The 20,289-nt window shown below is 39.3% G+C and overlaps 1 protein-coding gene across 1 annotated transcript; it reads right to left on the bottom strand.

Annotated features, from left to right (window-relative positions):
• Window positions 1–5,586: 5,586 nt before the first annotated feature.
• npvf (neuropeptide VF precursor) lies at window positions 5,587–7,954 on the bottom strand. Its single transcript, XM_027157515.2, has 3 exons — window positions 7,823–7,954; window positions 6,351–6,733; window positions 5,587–5,910 (listed from the first exon to the last, which is right to left on the bottom strand). Exons 1-3 carry the CDS (start codon window positions 7,946–7,948, stop codon window positions 5,838–5,840), a joined length of 582 nt encoding a protein of 193 aa, XP_027013316.1. The 5' UTR covers window positions 7,949–7,954; the 3' UTR covers window positions 5,587–5,837.
• Window positions 7,955–20,289: the final 12,335 nt, after the last annotated feature.

Below are 20,289 nucleotides of genomic sequence, written 5' to 3'. Positions count from 1 at the left end.
GCAGTGTAGTGAAACTCCCAATAAAGTCAGGACTGTAAAGCTGACTCAAGCTGTCACACGGGCAAACTGCCGAAAAATGCCCTTATGGATATATAGGTAGCACAGTAGTTGTTGAATCCACATCTTCAAGGACTGTACCACGAAACATCCTGGTTGGCCAGGTGATCACACCCATGTGGAGGGGACTTTTATGTGTCTATGAAAATAATGAATCTTTCAGATCACCCCGTAACTTTGAAAAATAATTGTAAACTGGCCGACGTATCACCTTGTGTGGCTGTTGAGGACCACTGTTTTCCAGAACACCAGTCAGGTTGAGATAAAGGAGGAAACAGTAACTCACCCTGAGTAAATGTGTAAGGATTTTGGCAGGAAGCTTGCCGAGGTTGGCCTGGAAGGTATAGATGTCAACTCTTGTCAGGTTAGCCATTCCACTAAATGAGATTTAACCCATACAATGACATATTTTCGAAACACGCTTTGGATTGTGGCCAAGCAAAGGGTGTCTCTCATCAAATTCGCTTAAAGGCAGGGTCTCCGATTTTTGAAATTACCAAAACAAACACACCCCTAACCCAAATGGGTCCCACCCCTGTATTGATAGCTCCGCCCACACATACATACGTAACACAGGCAAATAATGGAAAAATTGTCTTTATCATAGCTGAAGGGAAGAACAATACGATTGCAAATAAACAATCAAGCAAATCAAGCAAAGGATTGCATATATTAGTTCTGTGTAACAAACAAAACCACGTTACAACTAGGAAGGAAAAAAGCGGCCTCGGCGTCTTAAGTAAAGTTGAATTTCCCGAGTCAATAACTCCTGAGCTAAACTCTGTTACTCCTATATTAACACGGGTCCTACTTCTTGCATTATCGTAAGCCTTTCTTCGCTTTCTTTGTTTTTATCCTCCATGTCATGGCATATTGACAAACCCCACCCCTTTCTACTCATTGGTTACACGTTTGTTTTGATTTTTGTTTATTATTCGGCCCGACTCAGTTTTCTGAAGCATTTCTCAAAAATTGCCTTTAATGGATGAAAGACCCTTTCGTCTTCCCTGTTGGAGAGTTCCACCAGCTCATTATCAAAAATGATATATAATGACTAAACCAAAACTGGATGTCTTTGAACAACGCTGGGTTGCAAAACTGGCCCCGTACACCAGACTGAAAGTCTCTTGTCATCACTGGGAGTCAGTGATTGGTTCTGGGAAGATTCCCTCCATACCTAGTTCAAATGCCTGTGATGTTGGTGAAGTTCATGCCCTTTGTGAAACATATAACAACTGGGACTTGCAGCAGAGTCCATGGCAGTGCAGTTAATTCAATCTATTCAGCAGGTTGTGCCGTTAAGTCAGGATGTTTTCCCTGAAAGAACTTCAACAAGGGCAGGGACAGGATCCCAACATTGCTGTAGTAGTTCCCTCTGTCATCCGTGGAAAAAAACCTTCTAGATGATAGAAATCAAATTTCAATTTGAGTGCACTCTCTCTCAGTAAACAGTGGGACAAACTTGTATTCTTGAATGGCGTACTCTATTGAGTGATTAAAGACCCAATGACTAAACAAAAGTGATACCAGTATGTGCTTCCACAGAGTTTTAAAGCCAAAGCATTGAGTGGTATTCATGAGCTGGCTGGACATAGGGGGCAAGAAAGAACGCTTCATTTAGCAAGACAGCAATTCTACTGGCCTAGAATAGAACAAGACATTAAGTCTTGTGTGAAATATTGTGTGAAACCATCTGCTAGGGCTCGATTAGAGAGCATCAAAACCTCAGCACCTATGGAATTGGTATGCTTAGATTTCTGGAGTGCGGAAGATTCAAAAAAGAACCCTTTCGATGTGTTAGTGATTACGGATCACTTTACAAAATTGGTTCATGTTTGACTTGTACAAACCAGACAGCAAGACCGGTGCCCAGGAAACTCTGGGATCATGTTTTCTGTGTTTACAGATTTTCTGAACACATACACACTGAGCAAGGTGCTAATTTTGAGAGTGGGTTGATTTCAGAGCTACTTAGGTTGACAGGTATAGCTGTCACACACAACAGCATATCATCTTATGGGTAAAAGGGGAACAGAACGATTTAATAGGACCCTAGGAGCGATGTTGCGATCTTTACCGCTTGAGGCAAAACATCAGTGGCCACAGCAAATTCAGACACTAACGTTCGCCTACAATGCCACAGTTACAATACGACAGGTTTTCCGCCTTTCTACCTCATGTTTGGTCGAGTGCCGAGACTGCCAGTAGAGGTAATGTTTAAGCTGGTACTCCATGATCCTGTTGTGGTAGATTATGGTAGTTACGCTAAGACATTACTTTCTCATCTCCACGAGGCGGCGGCTATTTTACAGCAGCATGCTGGTAAAGAGCAATGCAAACAAGCTCAAGGCTACAATAGGAGAGTGAAAGGTTCTTGTTTAAGTGTTGGAGACCGCGTACTGATTTCTAACAAGGGAGAAGAGGGTGAAAAAAGCTTGCAGATAAATGGGAGCCAACTGTTTATGTAGTCACCAATCGAAACCCACAGACACATACTTATGTAGTGCAGGATGAGGAAGGGGTACAGAAAGTTGTGCATCGTAATCTTCTCTTAGACATCAGTTTATTACCTGTTCAGGCAGATTTTGGAGGAGACAGCAATCCATACCTTGATGAATGTGTCACTGGGAGGGTGACTGTCGCTAGTTCTCAGGATCTTGAGGAGAACTTGGAGTGAAAGTTTTGAGGAACGAACAAGTGGATATTGTATGACTCTTTGGGTTGCAGCTCACTGAATGACAGTGCATCTGAACAATTTGATGTTGAGGGAGCACAGCAGAGTCAAGGAGGTGATTGTTCTGTGGCGTCCTCTGAGGATGACGGATCTAGAACTGAGCCTTGTGGTGGTCAGGCCTTGTTCTAGCCCCCATAGTAACAGAATAATTCCTGCTGTAGAGACTCAAGACATCCCCAGTACAGAATAGCCTAATATACAGTAGGAACTACTCACACGTGCCGGTAAAAAGGTTAATCACCTTACATTCAAGATTAGGTCATTCACAAACACCTTGGGTAGGAAATCCCAATCATTACTGACTTTGTTTTAGAGGGTTATTTTATTTTTCAAATCCAAATTCTGAAATGTACATCAATATTATTTTTTATGATTGTTCAGCAAATCAGCTGAAGCAATTGTGAGTAGACTGGTGGGATGTAACCTGATGTGGTGTAAAAGGCACCATTTTATCCTGGGAGGGTTTTAAGGCCTGATCACCCTTTAAATGTCTCACAACCTTTTCTGAAGGTAGCATATTTAGGCTGGGATAGGTTAAGTTTTGGACACCACAGTCAATTGTATTAGCATGAACGAGTTTTTAGGATTTAGGAGGGGGATAGTGTAACTATTAATTTATTTATTTTTAATTCACGCAAAATCCTTGTTTTTGTTTGACATCAATAATGATGTATTCGAAGAATAAATGGGGAAAAGGGAACAGTAAAGTTATTTTATTTCTTTAAGTTTTGTGGGCGTTTGGTCTGTGACATCAGCGCTGCGCTGCTCCCTCTCGCTTCAGTTTGAATGATACCTGAGCAGAGAGGTTGGTGTTTTAAACGCTCCTGTTTATAATGTAAAAAAAATTAAATGTTATTGTTAAATAATAGTTACAAGTTAGTTAAAATATCGGATTTTATATATATATATATATAATAATGCCAAGTTTAAAGTAACAAATGAAAAACCCAAAAAGAGCATGCAATCAAACACAAAACTCTCAAGACGTTCTTGCAGTAAAGTAAAGTTTTTATACACACACATACTTGCATGGGGCTGCCTCCTTCATCTGGCCAGAAGAATATGACACACATCACCCTCACAAAATCTCCTCAATATATACCCTGGCACTCCTCTATGGTTCCCAGTATTTCTTAGAGTCCCACGGTGAAGTTCCACCTGGTGACCTTCCTCATATAACCTTATTTACCGGCTTCACCTCATATGTTTTCTAAATACACTAAATACACAAAAAAAAACATCCTGTTCCCTAATTTCCCAGCACCTTTTACCCATATGCCCATTTATGGATTTTCCTCCTCTTAGCTCCCAGGACCTGGGTCTGGGAACCAAGGTCTTCTTTATTCTACATAACAATTTATGAGCTAAGGTCTGGGAACCAAGGTCTTCTTCATTCTACATAATTTTGTATTTGTTATTACAAATGTGCTCAAAAGAACCTTACTTCCTGGTCAAAGTGGAGGATTAATCCTTTTTTTACAGCTACAATGAGCAAGTTTCCTCATTTCATTTCTTGCTATTATATATGATTTCTACTTATTACATAATTGATTGATTATATGTTAGCTTAATGAGTTTGAATTATGATGAAAGTTCTTGATTATATTGGTTATGTTGTATTATTGTTTTTGCTAAGCCCTTGCTGTTATAATGTTGCTTTGAATTATATAATGTTACTGTCTATGTTGACTCCTTAAGCTTACTAAACCTATGAGCTGAACATTGTTATGTTGTCACTTTCCAGACTGGGCTCGCACTCACATGCAAGGTCATGTTCCCTTTAGACCCTCAATCTCAGATTCAGTAGGTCCGTCCAGCTGGTCGCCTGATTCAGCTGTCTCGCCCTTCATGAGGCCTGTTTCAACTGAACTTTTGATTTTCACTTCCTCACACATTGTTGATCAGAGAGCTCAGACTGACTAGGCCTGATAGCACCGAATCTGGTTACTTTTACTAAGTTTATGATTACAATAAACATCTTTGGCCTACAACATCACCTACATATGTCTTATGACACCAATTGTAATAATACTTTACTTTGGTTATAGTATTGGAAGGAATAATACTTTAATTATTTCTACTAAGATTTTTCACAACACAGGCAATTGAGTGTGCAACGATTATAACTGCATGTTTCTGATTTATGGAGGTATGGAACCATTTCTTTGCTTTCTTGGTGCATAACCTTGTGTTGGGTTATATGTGTATGTATATATAACTATATATGTTGGCATAAATACTTTGTATTTCATACTGTTAATGAGTATTTTGTTATTTCTGCTACATATGTAATCAGTAATTGAGTTCTCCTAGGTAATTTACATATGGTGTTTGTTATTGTTATCTTTATATTGTTATTGTGAAATACAATGTTTCCTGTATTATGCTCTCGCTTAAGTCTTGATACCTGAGCAGAGCGAGCAGGGGCAGGCAACTGAGTGTGCAACGGTTATAACCACATGTTTCTGATTTATGCAGCAATTTGGATAAAGCACAGCCTGTTCAGAATCAGCAGACTGTCTCTGATCTCTTATTTTACAGCGCACAAGAAAATAACGCAGAACGGTAGCTAGATACGACACAGAGGGGCAGACCGGCACCATGTGCTCTAAAAAACTTTTTAAATGTTGAAATATTTGTATTTATCTAATTACTTTTTTTATTTATTTACTCATTAATCATTTACTCAATAATTAGAGTGTATTTAGGCTGGTACCCTTATGTGTATCTTATTTTTTATTATTTTATCTTAGTGTTATTTGACTCTATATTCATATCTATGATTGTGTATGCGACAAATAGAATTTAATTTTGAACAGAATTTCAATTTGATTTCAATTTGATTTGAATCAAATTTAAATTTGATGTCTTTTTGAGTCAGCACTCAAGAGGACATTTCTAAATGTACTTTTCATCACAAAGTGAACAAACACATATGCATGCATATAGATATATATATAGACTTTAAGAAAACAGATGAAACAATCACAGAATTCTTCAGGCATATTTATCAGTTTGTAATCGATTTTCTTCATAGATTTTTAAATCAATGTATGTTACTCTTCAAAGCTTTATCTTCTTTTTCCACAGTTTCAGTCATGTAATCATGGTCTGGTGTCCTGAGGGAGAGATTAGATAACAGAACATTATGAAACATTATTAGATACGTTTCTTTCCTGATGTATATTTGTAGTGCGCTGTTTATTACACAACTAAATTGATTTTAGGAGTTTTGATATTTGCAATATATTCAATAATATACAGTATGTTAAATAGAAGGTAAGTTTCAACAAAATCATCTTCAAAGATTCATCTCCACCTATAATTGATTATAACGGGTTGTTTGCAAGGTTGTGTGTTGTTTGTCTGATTCTAAGGACTGAGAGGGTACAAGCACAACCAGAGCAAGGTCTTGGCAGAGAACTGGGTTCCTTTTGCGTCATTTACAACAGCCAAAATTTTAAATATTAACTGCAACTTTTGAAAACTTTTTTAAATCATATTTTTTAATAGCCACAAAATGCAATAGAAATATTTAATACTAGCAAATAAACCTTACCTGTCTTTAATTAATGGCATCTCAAACACAGCTCCTGCGTTAAATCGATCCCTGAATGAAAGGTTTCTCCTGCCAAATCTCTGTGGAAGTGTTGCCGAAGGTGGACTCTCACTACGGCGGCATCTTGTACACTGCAGACCAAAGGTAGGCTTGGCGTTTCCTGAGCGGCCAAACCTCTGCGGTAGATTGATGGAGGACTTGGGCATCCGTTGCATGTTTGAGTCACGACCAAAGCGGAGCGGCAGGTTCCCATGAGCATGTGCTGGTTTTGCCAACAGTGGGTGTAGGCGAAGGATGGTAGGTGAGTTTATTCTGCCGCTGCTAGTTGCAGACATGCTCAGCACGGCGTCTTCCATTTCCAGACTCCGGGGAAGATCATTGCTCTATAGAGATGTGGATATACAAGGAGAGTGTTTGGGTTATTATTCAGTTTTATCTATGCTGTTTGTTAATGCAGTTTAAACTTGTGAAGTAATTACCACATCACATTATTTAACATCCCCTAGATGCCGATTCTTAGTAACAGCAGTAACTTTTAGTACTCGTAATACGGGATGCCAAATTCCTCCCTCGGAATATAGACCGAGGATATAGATAATAATCAATGGCTATGTAAATAAGTGGCAAGAGGAATGGAATACATGGTCAAATAACAATCTGTTTGAAATACACCCTGAAATTACTAACAGGTCTCTAATACCTATTAAATCAAGATTCGATCAGGTGATCTTAACCAGATGTAGAATCGGGCATACAAGACTGACACATAAATACTTGCTGAAAGGAGAAGACCGTGCTTGTATTGCAGCATTCCCCTTACTGTCAAGCATATTTTGTTGGACTGTCCTGCGCATAATGACCACAGAAGGTTATTTTATGAGGCCAATTCATTTAAAGAGCTTTATTACAAGGTCTCATCAGAAAAGAGTTTCTGTCATATATTAATATAAAAAAAATCATTTAAGTTGTCTATATTTGTCTATATTTATTTCTTTGTGATTTTAGGTTATTTTAGTTCTTATTAACCGTTCTTGCCATGAAGATAGCCTCAGTAGCTGACATGGCAGTGAATTATAGCAACTAACTAATTAGTAGTAATAGTAACTGCTCAGGATTACTTCTTTCCCTGGGATAGATAGATGAGTTGGTTGAAACAGTGCAGCAAATCAGTCATTTTATATCTACCTGTACAAAGGGCCAGTGATAGAAGATTGAATGCAGTCTTTAGTAACTTTGATATTGGCTAAATATTTGTGTCAACAGAGTAGACCCATGACACCATGACAGTTTCTTCAATTTATCTGGTTTATTTGGTACTTTTATACCCACTTTTATATCCACTTTATTCGGACCACATTACAGCTGCGGATGCATGCAGTTATCCAATTAGCCAATCGTGGCAGAATTGAATGCATAAAGTTTCAGTTTCAATGAATCAGTTAAGTTTAGATCAAATTTTAAAATTTTCTTACCTTTAAAAATATTCTTCTTGTGATTGTGTTGATGTTGCCAGCAAGCGGAAGTTTGACAGAACTAACATCTGGAAAGACCAAACTACTTAGGATGCCTAGTGTAAGAGAAAGAGCAGAGCAAGACATCTTCCAACCTTTGTCAGAATCCAAGATATTTTAGACTATTTATACCTAATCACACACACACACACACACAAACACATTCTCTATCTAACACACAGTAAAGGACACCAACACAATAGCATGCGTAATACAGGAAATTCATAAGCAGCATCATTTTGTGCATTCATTAATTGCATTCTTTAGTGCTTCATAGCAACAAGAAGCAGGAGGCAGGAACTGAAATGCTTTTCGACTGCTTCAGGAGAGCAGTTTTACTTTACAGTATAGATGAGCAAGAACTGCTTTCCCTATTTTATTCTCAATATTAACACTTTCTTCTTTTAAGAGTTTTTCCTTGCTATTATCGCCTTCAATTTATAGCCAAATTCAGAGTCAATTTTTCTGTAAAGAACCTTTAAAAATGTTTTAAATCTGTTATAGGATTTTATGAAAATACATTTTATACTAATAAACTAACATTATCATGTGAAGAGGACATTTTAGGGTTAAGGATTATGGGTTTAAGTTGTCATATCCCTTCACCTTGAGGTTACTATTTTAGATTTATATCTGGTTTAATGACTTTCTCTGGATTATAGATATAGATATAGATGTTTAATTATCAGCCAGTATTCTGGTAGGCAATTAATTTATTTCAAATTGTTACAATTGAGAAAATACCATCACAGCTTTTCTTTGCAACCTTGAACTGTTATGAATGCAGAATTTTTCATCTACATAATCTTAAATTGAGGAACAAGTACTAAAGATTAAAGGATTAGCTCCGGTGCTAAAAAATGTACATGGCAGATAAATGTAATGACCAAATAGTGCTTCATTTGGTGACAACACAGACGATACAGGAATCAATAGGATCAGTCTGACCTGATTCTTTGTATTCATGGAGTGCCAAATGGCTAAATATATATATATATAAAAAAAGAAAAGAATATTGCATAGAATAGATTAGAAGAAATTAAAGAAAGCAAACCAAGAATGAGGGATAGATAGGTATTAGGCTAATGATGACAGCTCAAGACATCAGAACACAGAATAATCAATAATTAGTGTGGGCTGATAGTGTTTGATCTGCAGTTGTAATCTAATGAAAGAAGACACCCACGTTCTTAGGCTAATTACACGCTTGCATTCAGTATAGTAGTGGTGAATATGCTCTGATGTTTGTTGTACCGCACTAAAATGATGGACCTTTTGAGGCAGTAAAGGACAACCTCAACCTTCTCAACAGAGTGGTATTTTGATTATTTTCTAATTGGAGCTTGTGCTATGTAAATATTATCATTTGCATTCCCAATTTCCATTTGTGTCAATGGACAGCAAGCTTACATACAAATTAGCCATCATTTTATATTTCATTTGCAAATGTCATAAATTTTTAAATTTATCTATCTATCTATCTATCTATCTATCTATCTATCTATCTATCTATCTATCTATCTATCTATCTAAAAAAAAAAAATCAGTTAGGGGCCAGCAGTTTTTCACACCACTGTAGGTAGATAGATAGATAGATAGATAGATAGATAGATAGATAGATAGATAGATAGATAGATAGATAGATAGATAGATAGATAGATAGATAGATAGATAGATAGATATCTATCTACCTACAGTGGTGTGAAAAACTGCTGGCCCCTAACTGATTTTTTTTTTTTTTGCACGTTTGTCACACTTTAATGTTTCAGATCCTCATTACAAATTTAAATATTAGTCAAAGATAACAAGTAAACACAACATGCAGTTGTGGGTTTGGATTTTGTTTTCCCTTAATAATAAAAAACTGCATGTTGTGTTTACTTGTTATCTTTGACTAATATTTAAATTTGTTTGATGATTGTTTGATGTTTGCACACTACAAACTGCAGCTACTGATACAAGTATATACACATTTGCACAATATATTAAGGTCCAAAGGTAATTGAGGTACATAATCACAGGATACACCACAATTACAGCAAGTCCCTACTGATAGGATGCAGCTTTGCATAACACTGATCCATTTAGTACTATAGTAGGCACTATTGGATGTTTTGCAAGCACTCTGACCTCAATCTCAGAAGAGCTGGAAGAAAGCAGGTACTCTTTTGCATCAACAAACTCTGACAGTGACTCAGGTACTGAGCCTCGTATCTCATTTGAGTGTTTCTGCCACTACACATTTCCTGCATTAATACAAAATAATTTTTTTATATTTTAAAGAGCGCTTGAGCAACTTACATTGTAGGTCAGCATCATGATATAATCATTATCAATATAACAGTAATTCCTTTATGCCGACGCCTTCAAATATTCAGTGATGAAGACCCAAGCACAAAACCGAGTGCCGTAACGGTGGTTAAAATTCGGGGCCATTGTCTAATAATAATTTTACACACAGCAGTCCAATGAGTTTAGAAGTAGCATATGTAGCTTGACAAAGAGAAAGTGAGCAAAAGTATGATTGTGATCATGTAATGGTTAAAGACAATGTACATTATGTGCAAAGTGCATTCAGGAACATCCAGACATCCCAGTACATCAAACACTCTATGCCCTTGAACCATCCTGAGCTGCTCCTTTACCTAAGACATTCTATTCATAAAAAGCTAGAAAAGACAAACGTGTTTTTAGCCTGGACTTAAACACTGAAACTGTGTCTGAGTCCTGAACACTAATTGAACACTAAATGCTTAGAAGTACCACATAAATTTGTTAATTGCATCAAGGCTTTTTGGTCAGGTCAGGTCAGGAACCTCAATTTAAACAAAATTAAAAAAATTTGTCAAATCTGAAATCATAAACACGCTGTCAGCTCACTAACAATGTCAGCCAACAGCCCACTGACTAGCTTCTCTTCCAAACCTGTGAGCTTTAGTTAGGGGCTTCTCTCTTTGCCCGTGTGTCCCCTTCCCTGAACAAACAAAAGAAACAAACAAAGACGTATACGTCCAGACACCTAAGGCATGCATAAGACCAATTCAGTTTGAAGTTAGTGATTTGCAGAGTACACATCGCCATCTTGGAGCATGCGAAAATGAAAAGACAATTTACGACAAGCCAAGCTCTGGATCATATCTTTGCTGAAAATGAGGCAGAGGACAGCGAACAGCATAGTGCTTTGGACAAGCATGTTTCTGATGATGAAGATGATGTAAAGTATCAACGGAAGACACAGACACATCTAATGAGTCTGATGAGGTGGTTGCCAGTGCTGAAGTAACATATATTGAAGCTCAGTACCTCCTGATTTTCATGGCAGCAAACGTCTTAAAAATCTACAGATTTACACTGTGAGTGGCATTCCTGAGAAAAAACAACGAAAATGTGTAGTCCTTGAAATGACTACTGGACTGCGGAATCACATCACGTGTGACAATTTTTTACCAGCTATGACCATGGACAAGAACTTCTTAGAAGGAAACTTACCATAGTGGGCACAATAAAAAAAATTAAAAAAAACCTTAGTTGGGGCATGGTGGCTTAGTGGTTAGCACTTCGCCTCACACCTGTGGAGTTTGCATGTTCTCCCCGTGCCTCCGGGGTTTCCTCCGGGTACTCCGGTTTCCTCCCCTGGTCCAAAGACATGCATGGTAGGTTGATTGGCATCTCTTGAAAATTGTCCGTTAGTGTGTGCCCTGTGTTGGGTTGGCACTCCATCCAGGGTGTATCCTGCCTTGATGCTCGATGACGCCTGGATAGGCACAGGCTCCCCGTGACCCGAGGTAGTTGGGTAAGAGGTAGAAAATGAGAGTGAGTGAGTGAGTGAGTGAGTGAATAAACCTGAGTTGCCCGTTGAAATTTTGCAGGTGAAGCACAGGGCTCCTCTTTCTTCAAAATTCACTTTTACAGTGACAAGTGACAAAACGCCCATATTAATCCTGGACTATAATAAAAAAAATGTACTGTAGAGGTGGACAACCTGGACAAGCTGACTGCCACCTAGACATGCCAGTGAATGACCACACATGCATCTAAAAACACACATACTCATGCATGTTTTTGCACACAAAGACTTTTTTGGATTTAGTGGTAATAGATTTCTATTGGTTTGATTTGCTTGATTTGTTGTTGTGTGTTTGACCTTGCAAATCTACATTTTGTATCATTTCTTGTTCTGCTTTTCATTTTGTATTTGTATTAATGTTCTATTTTTTAAAAAAGATATATGGGTCAAAATTGACCCGTAACACCATAAATGTTACAATAGTTAATAAAATTATTAAAAAATTGGACAATATTTCTGCATCATGTATGTATTTCTGAAATGACAGAAGGCTACCTACTGATATAATCTACAGGAGCTATAAAATGAAAGACTGGAGTCATTGTTCACACCAAGGAATGCCTGTGTGACATAACTGTGTGTCATCAGCATAACAGTGGATGTTCATGAATAAGTGTACTAAAAGGGTGTAGATATATGGAGTAAAGTAGTGGGCCTAAAAGAGAACCTGGTGGGACACCGAACTAAACATTAGTATGTATAAAGTTACATGGGTACATGGTGAGCAGAGATTAATGTAATCAAGATATCTTGAAACACAGTTTAACGGGGCAAACACATGGGAAAAATCACAGCATGAGGCAAGCTGAGAAGACTATCTGGAGAGGATGCAGTCGGCATGCTTATATAGGGTGATGGCGTGTATAAAATGGCAGATGTCATGAACCAGAAGTGCACCCTTACATGTATGGACATTACTGTAGTAAAGACAATCAGATCTTAAAACAGTTACACATGTTCTGGGAAACTTTTGTAATGTTGCTCCCATATAAAACAATTTTTAGGGTCACAATTGTGACAATGTGAGAGACAAGCTGTTTCGTGTTGAGGTTTTGTTCAAACCCACCATCGAAATACCCTCGTAATGAATGTTTTTTTTTTTTTTACATTGGTAGTTGCATTAAATCTTACCCAGATACAATAGTGTTGTTTTCTGATTGGCTATTGTGTAGCCTTTTTTTTTTTTAATTGGCTGATAAGTGTCATAAGGACACACAATACAATTGTCTGTACTGTAGGTAGACTTACCTGATGCCATTTGCTCTTTTAGATAGTCTATCTAAAAAGGTCAGTTCATCAATCTTCTCCTTTTGTCAAACTACTCTGAGCTTACACATCTCCAGCTCATGTGCTTTTCTTTTGTCTGTTAGCTGTGCTGCGGGGGCCATGGACACTCGGTACTCAATGGATTTAGAATGTTCTGTTAACTTTACTGTTGTTTAACAAACTCTCATCTCACACGCTATAACACAAAAAGAGTAGTAAATAACACAACAAAAATCCCCTGTTGACAGCTAGGATTCTCCTTCCCTGAGAATGCATTTAGCACGCAGATACCATTATCCATAACATGTGCCAGTAAAATAATCACCACTAGTACCGCGGTATCTCCTGCCAAACTAGCTGGATGTCAAATATTAGCTACCATCTAAAGCAAATATTTTATTAAAATAAAATAATAAATAAGCTGATTCAGTGTCTTCAGAAAATGAAGCAAAATTTGCATCTGGTACAAATCAATCTTCAGTGCATCGAAGGTCTCCTGGAATCTTTGCACTTTTATGTGACTGCAATGAATTATTTAATTCTTTAAATTTGATTTTTAATTCATTTGGTTGCTTTTGTTGAGTTTATTTTGCTCAGTTCCATAATATTGATTTTCTTAATTTGTTAATTTTTTAAAGAGTTTTTTTATATGAGATACGAGAGGTTTATTTTTGCATTTTTATCTGAAATGTAAAGTTGTACAGTTCCATGTTTGTATCTTGGAATAAATGTTGCTATGGACTGTATCTGTTAGGACTCAGCCCGGACTTTGGCCATGTGCGTTTTGTTTATGTTCCTCGTCACGTGTCTGCCCTGCCATTTGTCTGCTCCTCCTGTTTCCACACACCTGTTTCCCATTTTCATTATCATTGTCTATTTAACTGCGCCGCGTTGCTTTGTGCAATGTGGAATCTACTGTGGTTTTGTCCTGTTGTCAACAACATCAAAGGCAGTCTGTATGTTTCGTGTCTTTTTGTTAGTAAACCCAGTTTATTTTGCTATCCTGCATTTGGGTCTGTGTTATCCCACGCTCGTGACAGTATCACTCTGTTTGTTTCCTTTTTTTGTTGAGAAGTTAACTGAGCCTTTAAATCCTCTTTACAACTACTGTACAAGGCATAGATGGTCCTCACTTTAGATGAGATCACAAAAATAGTTAACTAAAAGTAGTAAATGGTTTTTAAATTATTAATCATGATTTATGTTAGGAATATGAGCTTATATAGCATTTAATAACACTCAGTGAAGAAATGTATTATTTACTGATTATTAATAAAGTATGCAAATGTAATTATTAAGCACATGATTGTTATAAAGCATTTATAAACCGATTGCTAATGCCTATTAATGTAGGAGCAATGCATTGTAAATGATAGTATTTACTCATGCTTAACTAATACTTAGTGCGCAGTTATTATAAAGCATACATACATGGGTATACCCATGTATGTTCTCTCTAAGCCTTTAAGGTCTGTGAAATAGTTATAGTTCTGCCTATAAAGAGATCTGAGCCTGTACAAAATCTTTTTTTACAAAAAAACAGGTCAGCTCCAAATGCTGTATCCAAAACAGGCAAGGGTCAAACAACAACATCAAAGGCAATCCAAAAACAAATAGACCAGACAAATCATACTTAAATAGACCAGGTGATTACAAACAGGAAACAGGTGTACTGAGTTGGTGGTGCAATGAATTGTGGGAAATAGAGTCCTGATAAAGTGCAGCAAATCCTCTACAGGCCAGCAGAGGGAGCCCTCATGGCTCTCATAACAGAGCCCCCCATTGAGTTGCTTCCAGACACTCCTGCGTAGATTTGGAGGGTGGTGGAGCAGAGGCAGAACAGGGATGGCGGGCCAGGTCCATGTGGCGGTAAAGGGCAGAGTGGAGCTGGGGGAGCTGAAGGCCGGGGCGAAGCCGGAAGACCAGGTAGCCAGGGTGGAGCCGGAAGACCAGGTAGGCAGGGCGGAGCCGGAAGACCAGGTAGGCAGGGCGGAGCCGGAAGACCAGGTAGGCAGGGCGGAGCCGGAAGACCAGGTAGGCAGGGCGGAGCCGGAAGTGGTGCTGCAGGTGGAGACAGAGACCAAAGCAGAGCTGGGAGCCAGGGTGGTGCCACAGGTCGAGCCAGAGACCAGGCGGAGTTGGCAGCCAGGGTGGTGCTGCAGGCGGAGACAGAGACCCAAGCAGAGCTGGAAGCCAGGGTGGTGACACAGGTCGAGCCAGGGACCATAGTGGAGTTGGTGGCCAGGGCGATGCTGGAGGTATTCAGGGTATACAGGGACAGAAGGTAGATGGGGTGGCAAAGCCAGTGAAATAAACCACGAGACAGATAACACAGGAAAATTGTTTGGTTCAGCCAGGGCAGAGAGTTCAGGGAACCCGGAAACGACCATCTTTTGGGCCAGGCAGAGAGTTCATAGTTGGCCATTTTAGACAGGACAGAGTTCACGGTCGACTGCTCTAGACAAAGCAGGAAGGTTGGGTAACACAGAAATTGATGAGACATTGAGACCTTGGGAGTCATGCATGGTTAGTCTGGCAAGGTCTAAGGGAGTTGTTCACAGCTATTTTGGCAGAGGTAGAGAGTCTTTGGAGCTTAGGAGTGACCATACTAGCTGACCTATGTGATACAGGGAACTCATGGATGACCATCTCCGCTTCTACATGAAGCACAGGAAACTCAGAAACAGGCTTTATGGTCGTGACAGGAAGTTCAGAAAACTTAGGCGATTAAAATGTCAGCCGACTTGGTCAAGCTCAGGAGACTCAAATTCAACTTTTTTGCCTCAATGGCAAATCATCAGACAAAAAATGCTAAATTAGTACATAACTACATAAGAACAATCTCTAGATTGCGAAATGCTCATTGCTCAATAATCAGACTAAAAATCATGTGTTAAACAGTGTTTATTGTTCAGAGAACATGAACAGGAGCTTATTTTTAATAAAAAAAAAAAAAAAACCTCAGCATCACATTGTATTTAGATAACATTGTATTTTATAAAATATATAAATAATGACTTAAACACGAGGAAATCCAAAGTAGCATCGAGCGGTACCAAAAAGCCAGCCGTGACAGCGGAGATGGTCGCAGATGTGACTGGTTATGTAACCGGCAAAAGAAAATAACACATATTGTGAAACCGGGCGCAAATGGAGGCCAGGAATGGCAATCCAGGAGGCAATAGCAGCCCTCAGACATGCTGACATTGTGGGGCATGGCCAGCAAGGAAGAGGAGGCCTTGGGCTAACTAGCCGTGCTGTCTGGAGTAAGGCCACTGCACCAGAGCGGCGGATGATGTTCCACCAACGACACCCGGAGAAACCAGCAACCCGTTCACGGGGCCGACCCCAGCGTCGCAAACGTCCTCGCGTCGGGAGCCCCTCGTGGGGGGGGCCCACCGGGCGAGCATCGCCATAGAGACGCGTCTCCGGAGTACTAGCGTGCTTCCACACTACACTTCCCATCAGCCACCCTTTCTCCTGATTACACCGCCACCTGTTCCTAATCGCCCATTCATATAAAACCATGCTTGAACTTCATACCTGTGCGAGGTTTCGATTAGTGCAGTCATTCTGAACGTTTCCTGTGTTCTGTTTTCGTGTTATTACTTCGGCTTTCTCACTTTCTGATTGTTTTCCGCCTGTCCCGGACCTTTTTGCCTGTCCCCGATTCTAATTCTGCTCTCTGTCCGACATAGTGTTTTGCCGGTACTGATCTTTGCCTGTGTTTATTATAAAACTGCAAATGGATCCCCAGCCGTCATTACACAAGTACGGTAGTTGCATTGAAAATCTTCAACATGTTTACTTTGAGAGAGCAAACACACCCCTCCCTAACAATGCCATAAAAATTTCAAGTTTACCTATTGGTTATACAATTAACCAACTTGTTCTTTCATCGAGTTAAATCCTGTAAAAGAAAGGATAGTTATGAGGCAGTAAAGAGGATAAAAAAACCAGGGAATTGAAAAACAGTCAAGCATTCACCATTATTTCACCCCTATTGTTTTGGTTACACTACTCTCTGTAAACTATAAATTAAATATGAGAAATCTAAAATATGATCACACATCTGAAAAGGGCTGTTTCACCTTGTTTCCATGAAACATGATAGGACATAGTATGTTTACGTCAGAAAGCTTGTTACATTATTTTATTTGAAATAATCTAAAATATGATAAATCATATTAAAGGCCAATATGTTGATAAAAATCTGATTTCTACTCGAAAATCTGATGATTTGTGTGTGGTATAATCATTTTCATGAAATCATAGGTATCAGCATGTGTTTTGAATGAATCCCTCCATGCGTGTACAAAAATGCTTCACAGGATCTGAAAAGCCGTTTGCTGCAGTCTCAGCGCTCTAGCGCCTTCCTTTAATGGTTTTTCGTGAAATCTTATATAGACACACATCTGACAAGCTTGAAAAGGGCTGGTTCACCTTGTTTCCATTAAACATGATAGGACATAGTATGTTAACGTTAGAAAGCTTGGAAAACGCTTGTTTACAGTTTTTATTTGAAATAATCTAAAATATGATATTAAAGGCCAATGTGTTGATAAAAATCTGATTTCTACTCGACAATCTGATGATTTGTGTGTGGTATGATCATTTTCATGAAATCATAGGTATCAGCATGTGTTTTGAATGAATCCCTGCATGCGTGTACAAAAATGCCTCACAGGATCTGAAAAGCCGTTTGCTGCAGTCTCAGCGCTCTAGCGCCTTCCTTTAATGGTTTTTCGTGAAATCTTATATAGACACACATCTGACAAGCTTGAAAAGGGCTGTTTCACCTTGTTTCCATGAAACATGATAGGACATAGTATGTTTACGCTCGAAAGCTTGGAAAAAAGCTTGTTTACATTATTTTATTTGAAATAATCCAAAATATGATATTAAAGGCCAATATGTTGATAAAAATCTGATTTCTACTCGAAAATCTGATAATTTGTGTGTGGTATGATCATTTTCATGAAATCATAGGTATCAGCATGTGTTTTGAATGAATCCCTGCATGCGGGTACAAAAGTGCTTCCCAGGAGCTGAAAAGCCTTTTGCCGCAGTTTCAGCGTTCTAGCGCCTTCCAGTAATGGTTTTTCGTGAAATCTTATATAAACACACATCTGACAAGCTTGAAAAGGGCTGTTTCACCTTGTTTCCATGAAACATGATAGGACACAGTGTTTATGTCAAAAAGCTTGTTTAGCATTATTTTATTTGAAATTATCTAAAATATGATAGTTCATTGGGTGGCAGTCGAAGGCGGGGGCACGGAATCTGGCACTAGGGACATGGAATGTCACCTCGCTTGGGGGGAAGGAGCCTGAGCTGGTGCGGGAGGTTGATAGATAGACTAGATATAGTTGGGCTCACTTCCACACACAGCTTGGGCTCTGGAATCCAACTCCTTGAGAGAGGCTGGACTCTCTACTACTCTGGAGTTGCCCATAGTGAGAGGCGGCTGGCTGGTGTGGGCTTGCTCATAGCCCCCCAGCTCAGCAACCATGTGTTGGAGTTCACCCCGGTGAACGAGAGTGTCGTTGCCCTGCGCCTTCGGGTCGGGGATAGGTGTCTCATGGTTATTTGTGCTTATGGGCCAAATGGCAGTGTAGAGTACCCGACCTTCTTGGGGTGTCTGGAAGGGGTGCTGGAAAGTGCTCCGACCGGGGACTCCGTCGTTCTACTGGGGGACTTCAACGCTCACGTGGGCAGTGACAGTGACACCTGAAGGGGTGTGATTGGGAGGAACGGCCCCCCCGACCTGAACCCAAGTGGTGTTCTGTTATTGGACTTCTGTGCTAGTCACAGTTTGTCCATAACGAACACCATGTTCAAGCATAAGGGTGCCCAATCAGTACACATGGCACCAGGACACCCTAGGTCGGAAGTCGATGATCGACTTTGTGGTTGTTTCATCTGACCTCCGGCGTATGTCTTGGACACTCGGGTAAAGAGAGGGGTGGAGCTGTCAACTGATCACCACCTGGTGGTGAGTTGGATCCGATGGCGGGGGAGTAAGTTGGACAGACCCAAACGTACTGTGAGGGTCTGCTGGGAACGTTTGACGGAGTCTCCGGTCAGAGAGATTCCCCCGGAAGAGCTGGAGGAAGTGTCTGGGGAGAGGGAAGTCTGGGCATCCCTGCTTAGACTGCTGCCCCCGCAACCCGGCCCCGGATAAGCGGTAGAAGATGAATGGATAATAGTTCATATTAAAGGCCAATATGTTGATAAAAATATGATTTATACTCGAAAATCTGATGATTTGTGTGTGGTATGATCATTTTATTGCAATCATAGGTATCAGCATGTGTTTTGAGTGAATCCCTGCATGTGTGAACAAAAGTGCTTCTCAGGAGCTGAAAAGCCGTTTGCCGCAGTCTCAGGGCTCTAGCGCCTTCCTTTAAGTCACTGAGACTGCAGGAATCGCGTTTTCAGCTCCTGAGAAGCGTTTTTGTACATGCATGCAGAGATTCACTCAAAACACATGCTGATACATAAGATTGCATGGTCATCATTCCACACACAAATCATCAGTATTTCGATGTTCAATCATATATTTATCAACTTATTGGTCTCTAAGTCACTTCCAAACATATTTTACTCTAGGTCATTGATTTGACATTATCTACCATTAAAAACTTACCTGATTAATTTTTGTTTTATGTTTATTGTAATGTACTTACCATTTACTTTGACTGCACTATACTTTCAGGTAGTGTAATGAGTGAAAGCTGAATAGACTTGATACTACTTGTATAAAAATTAAATATTTGATTATATTCTGCTATATTAAATGGCACAGAACATGACTAATCAATTTGATTTCATTTTTTTATTGCCCGAGATTCCACCCACCCAAAAAAAAACACTAAACAAATCAATTTGCATGTTATTCACTAATCAAGTGAATGAAAACAAATATTGTCAGGCAGTGTGGCAAAATATGCGCAAAAAGTCTTGTGTTTGGTTTGTGTCTACTGTAGTTGAAGACTTATTTTAAGTGTAAGGGAACTGAGAAATGTATTACCTTTTGTCCTACAAGCCTCATAACTGGCCACTACTGGCCTCTCTGATAGCCTACAACTAGGCTGTTGCTGGATATGACAACTGTGCTGCACTTCTATCAAAATACTGCCAGATGTGGCTTTCCATTTGCATGGTCTTTTATTGGCTTCATGTAAACTAAAGGGATAAACCCAAATAGTGATTAGTATTGGAATATCTGTGCACATCCCTGCAGAGAGAGTTCCTTTCACAATGTTAGTAACAGCGTTTCCTCAGCAAACATACAGCATAAGACCAAAGTCTA

This window comes from Tachysurus fulvidraco, chromosome 7, assembly GCF_022655615.1.
Source record: "Tachysurus fulvidraco isolate hzauxx_2018 chromosome 7, HZAU_PFXX_2.0, whole genome shotgun sequence".
Taxonomy (NCBI): Eukaryota; Metazoa; Chordata; class Actinopteri; order Siluriformes; family Bagridae; genus Tachysurus; species Tachysurus fulvidraco.
The sequence above is the reverse complement of the archived record's forward strand: the minus strand, read 5'-3'. Positions and strand labels throughout refer to the sequence as shown.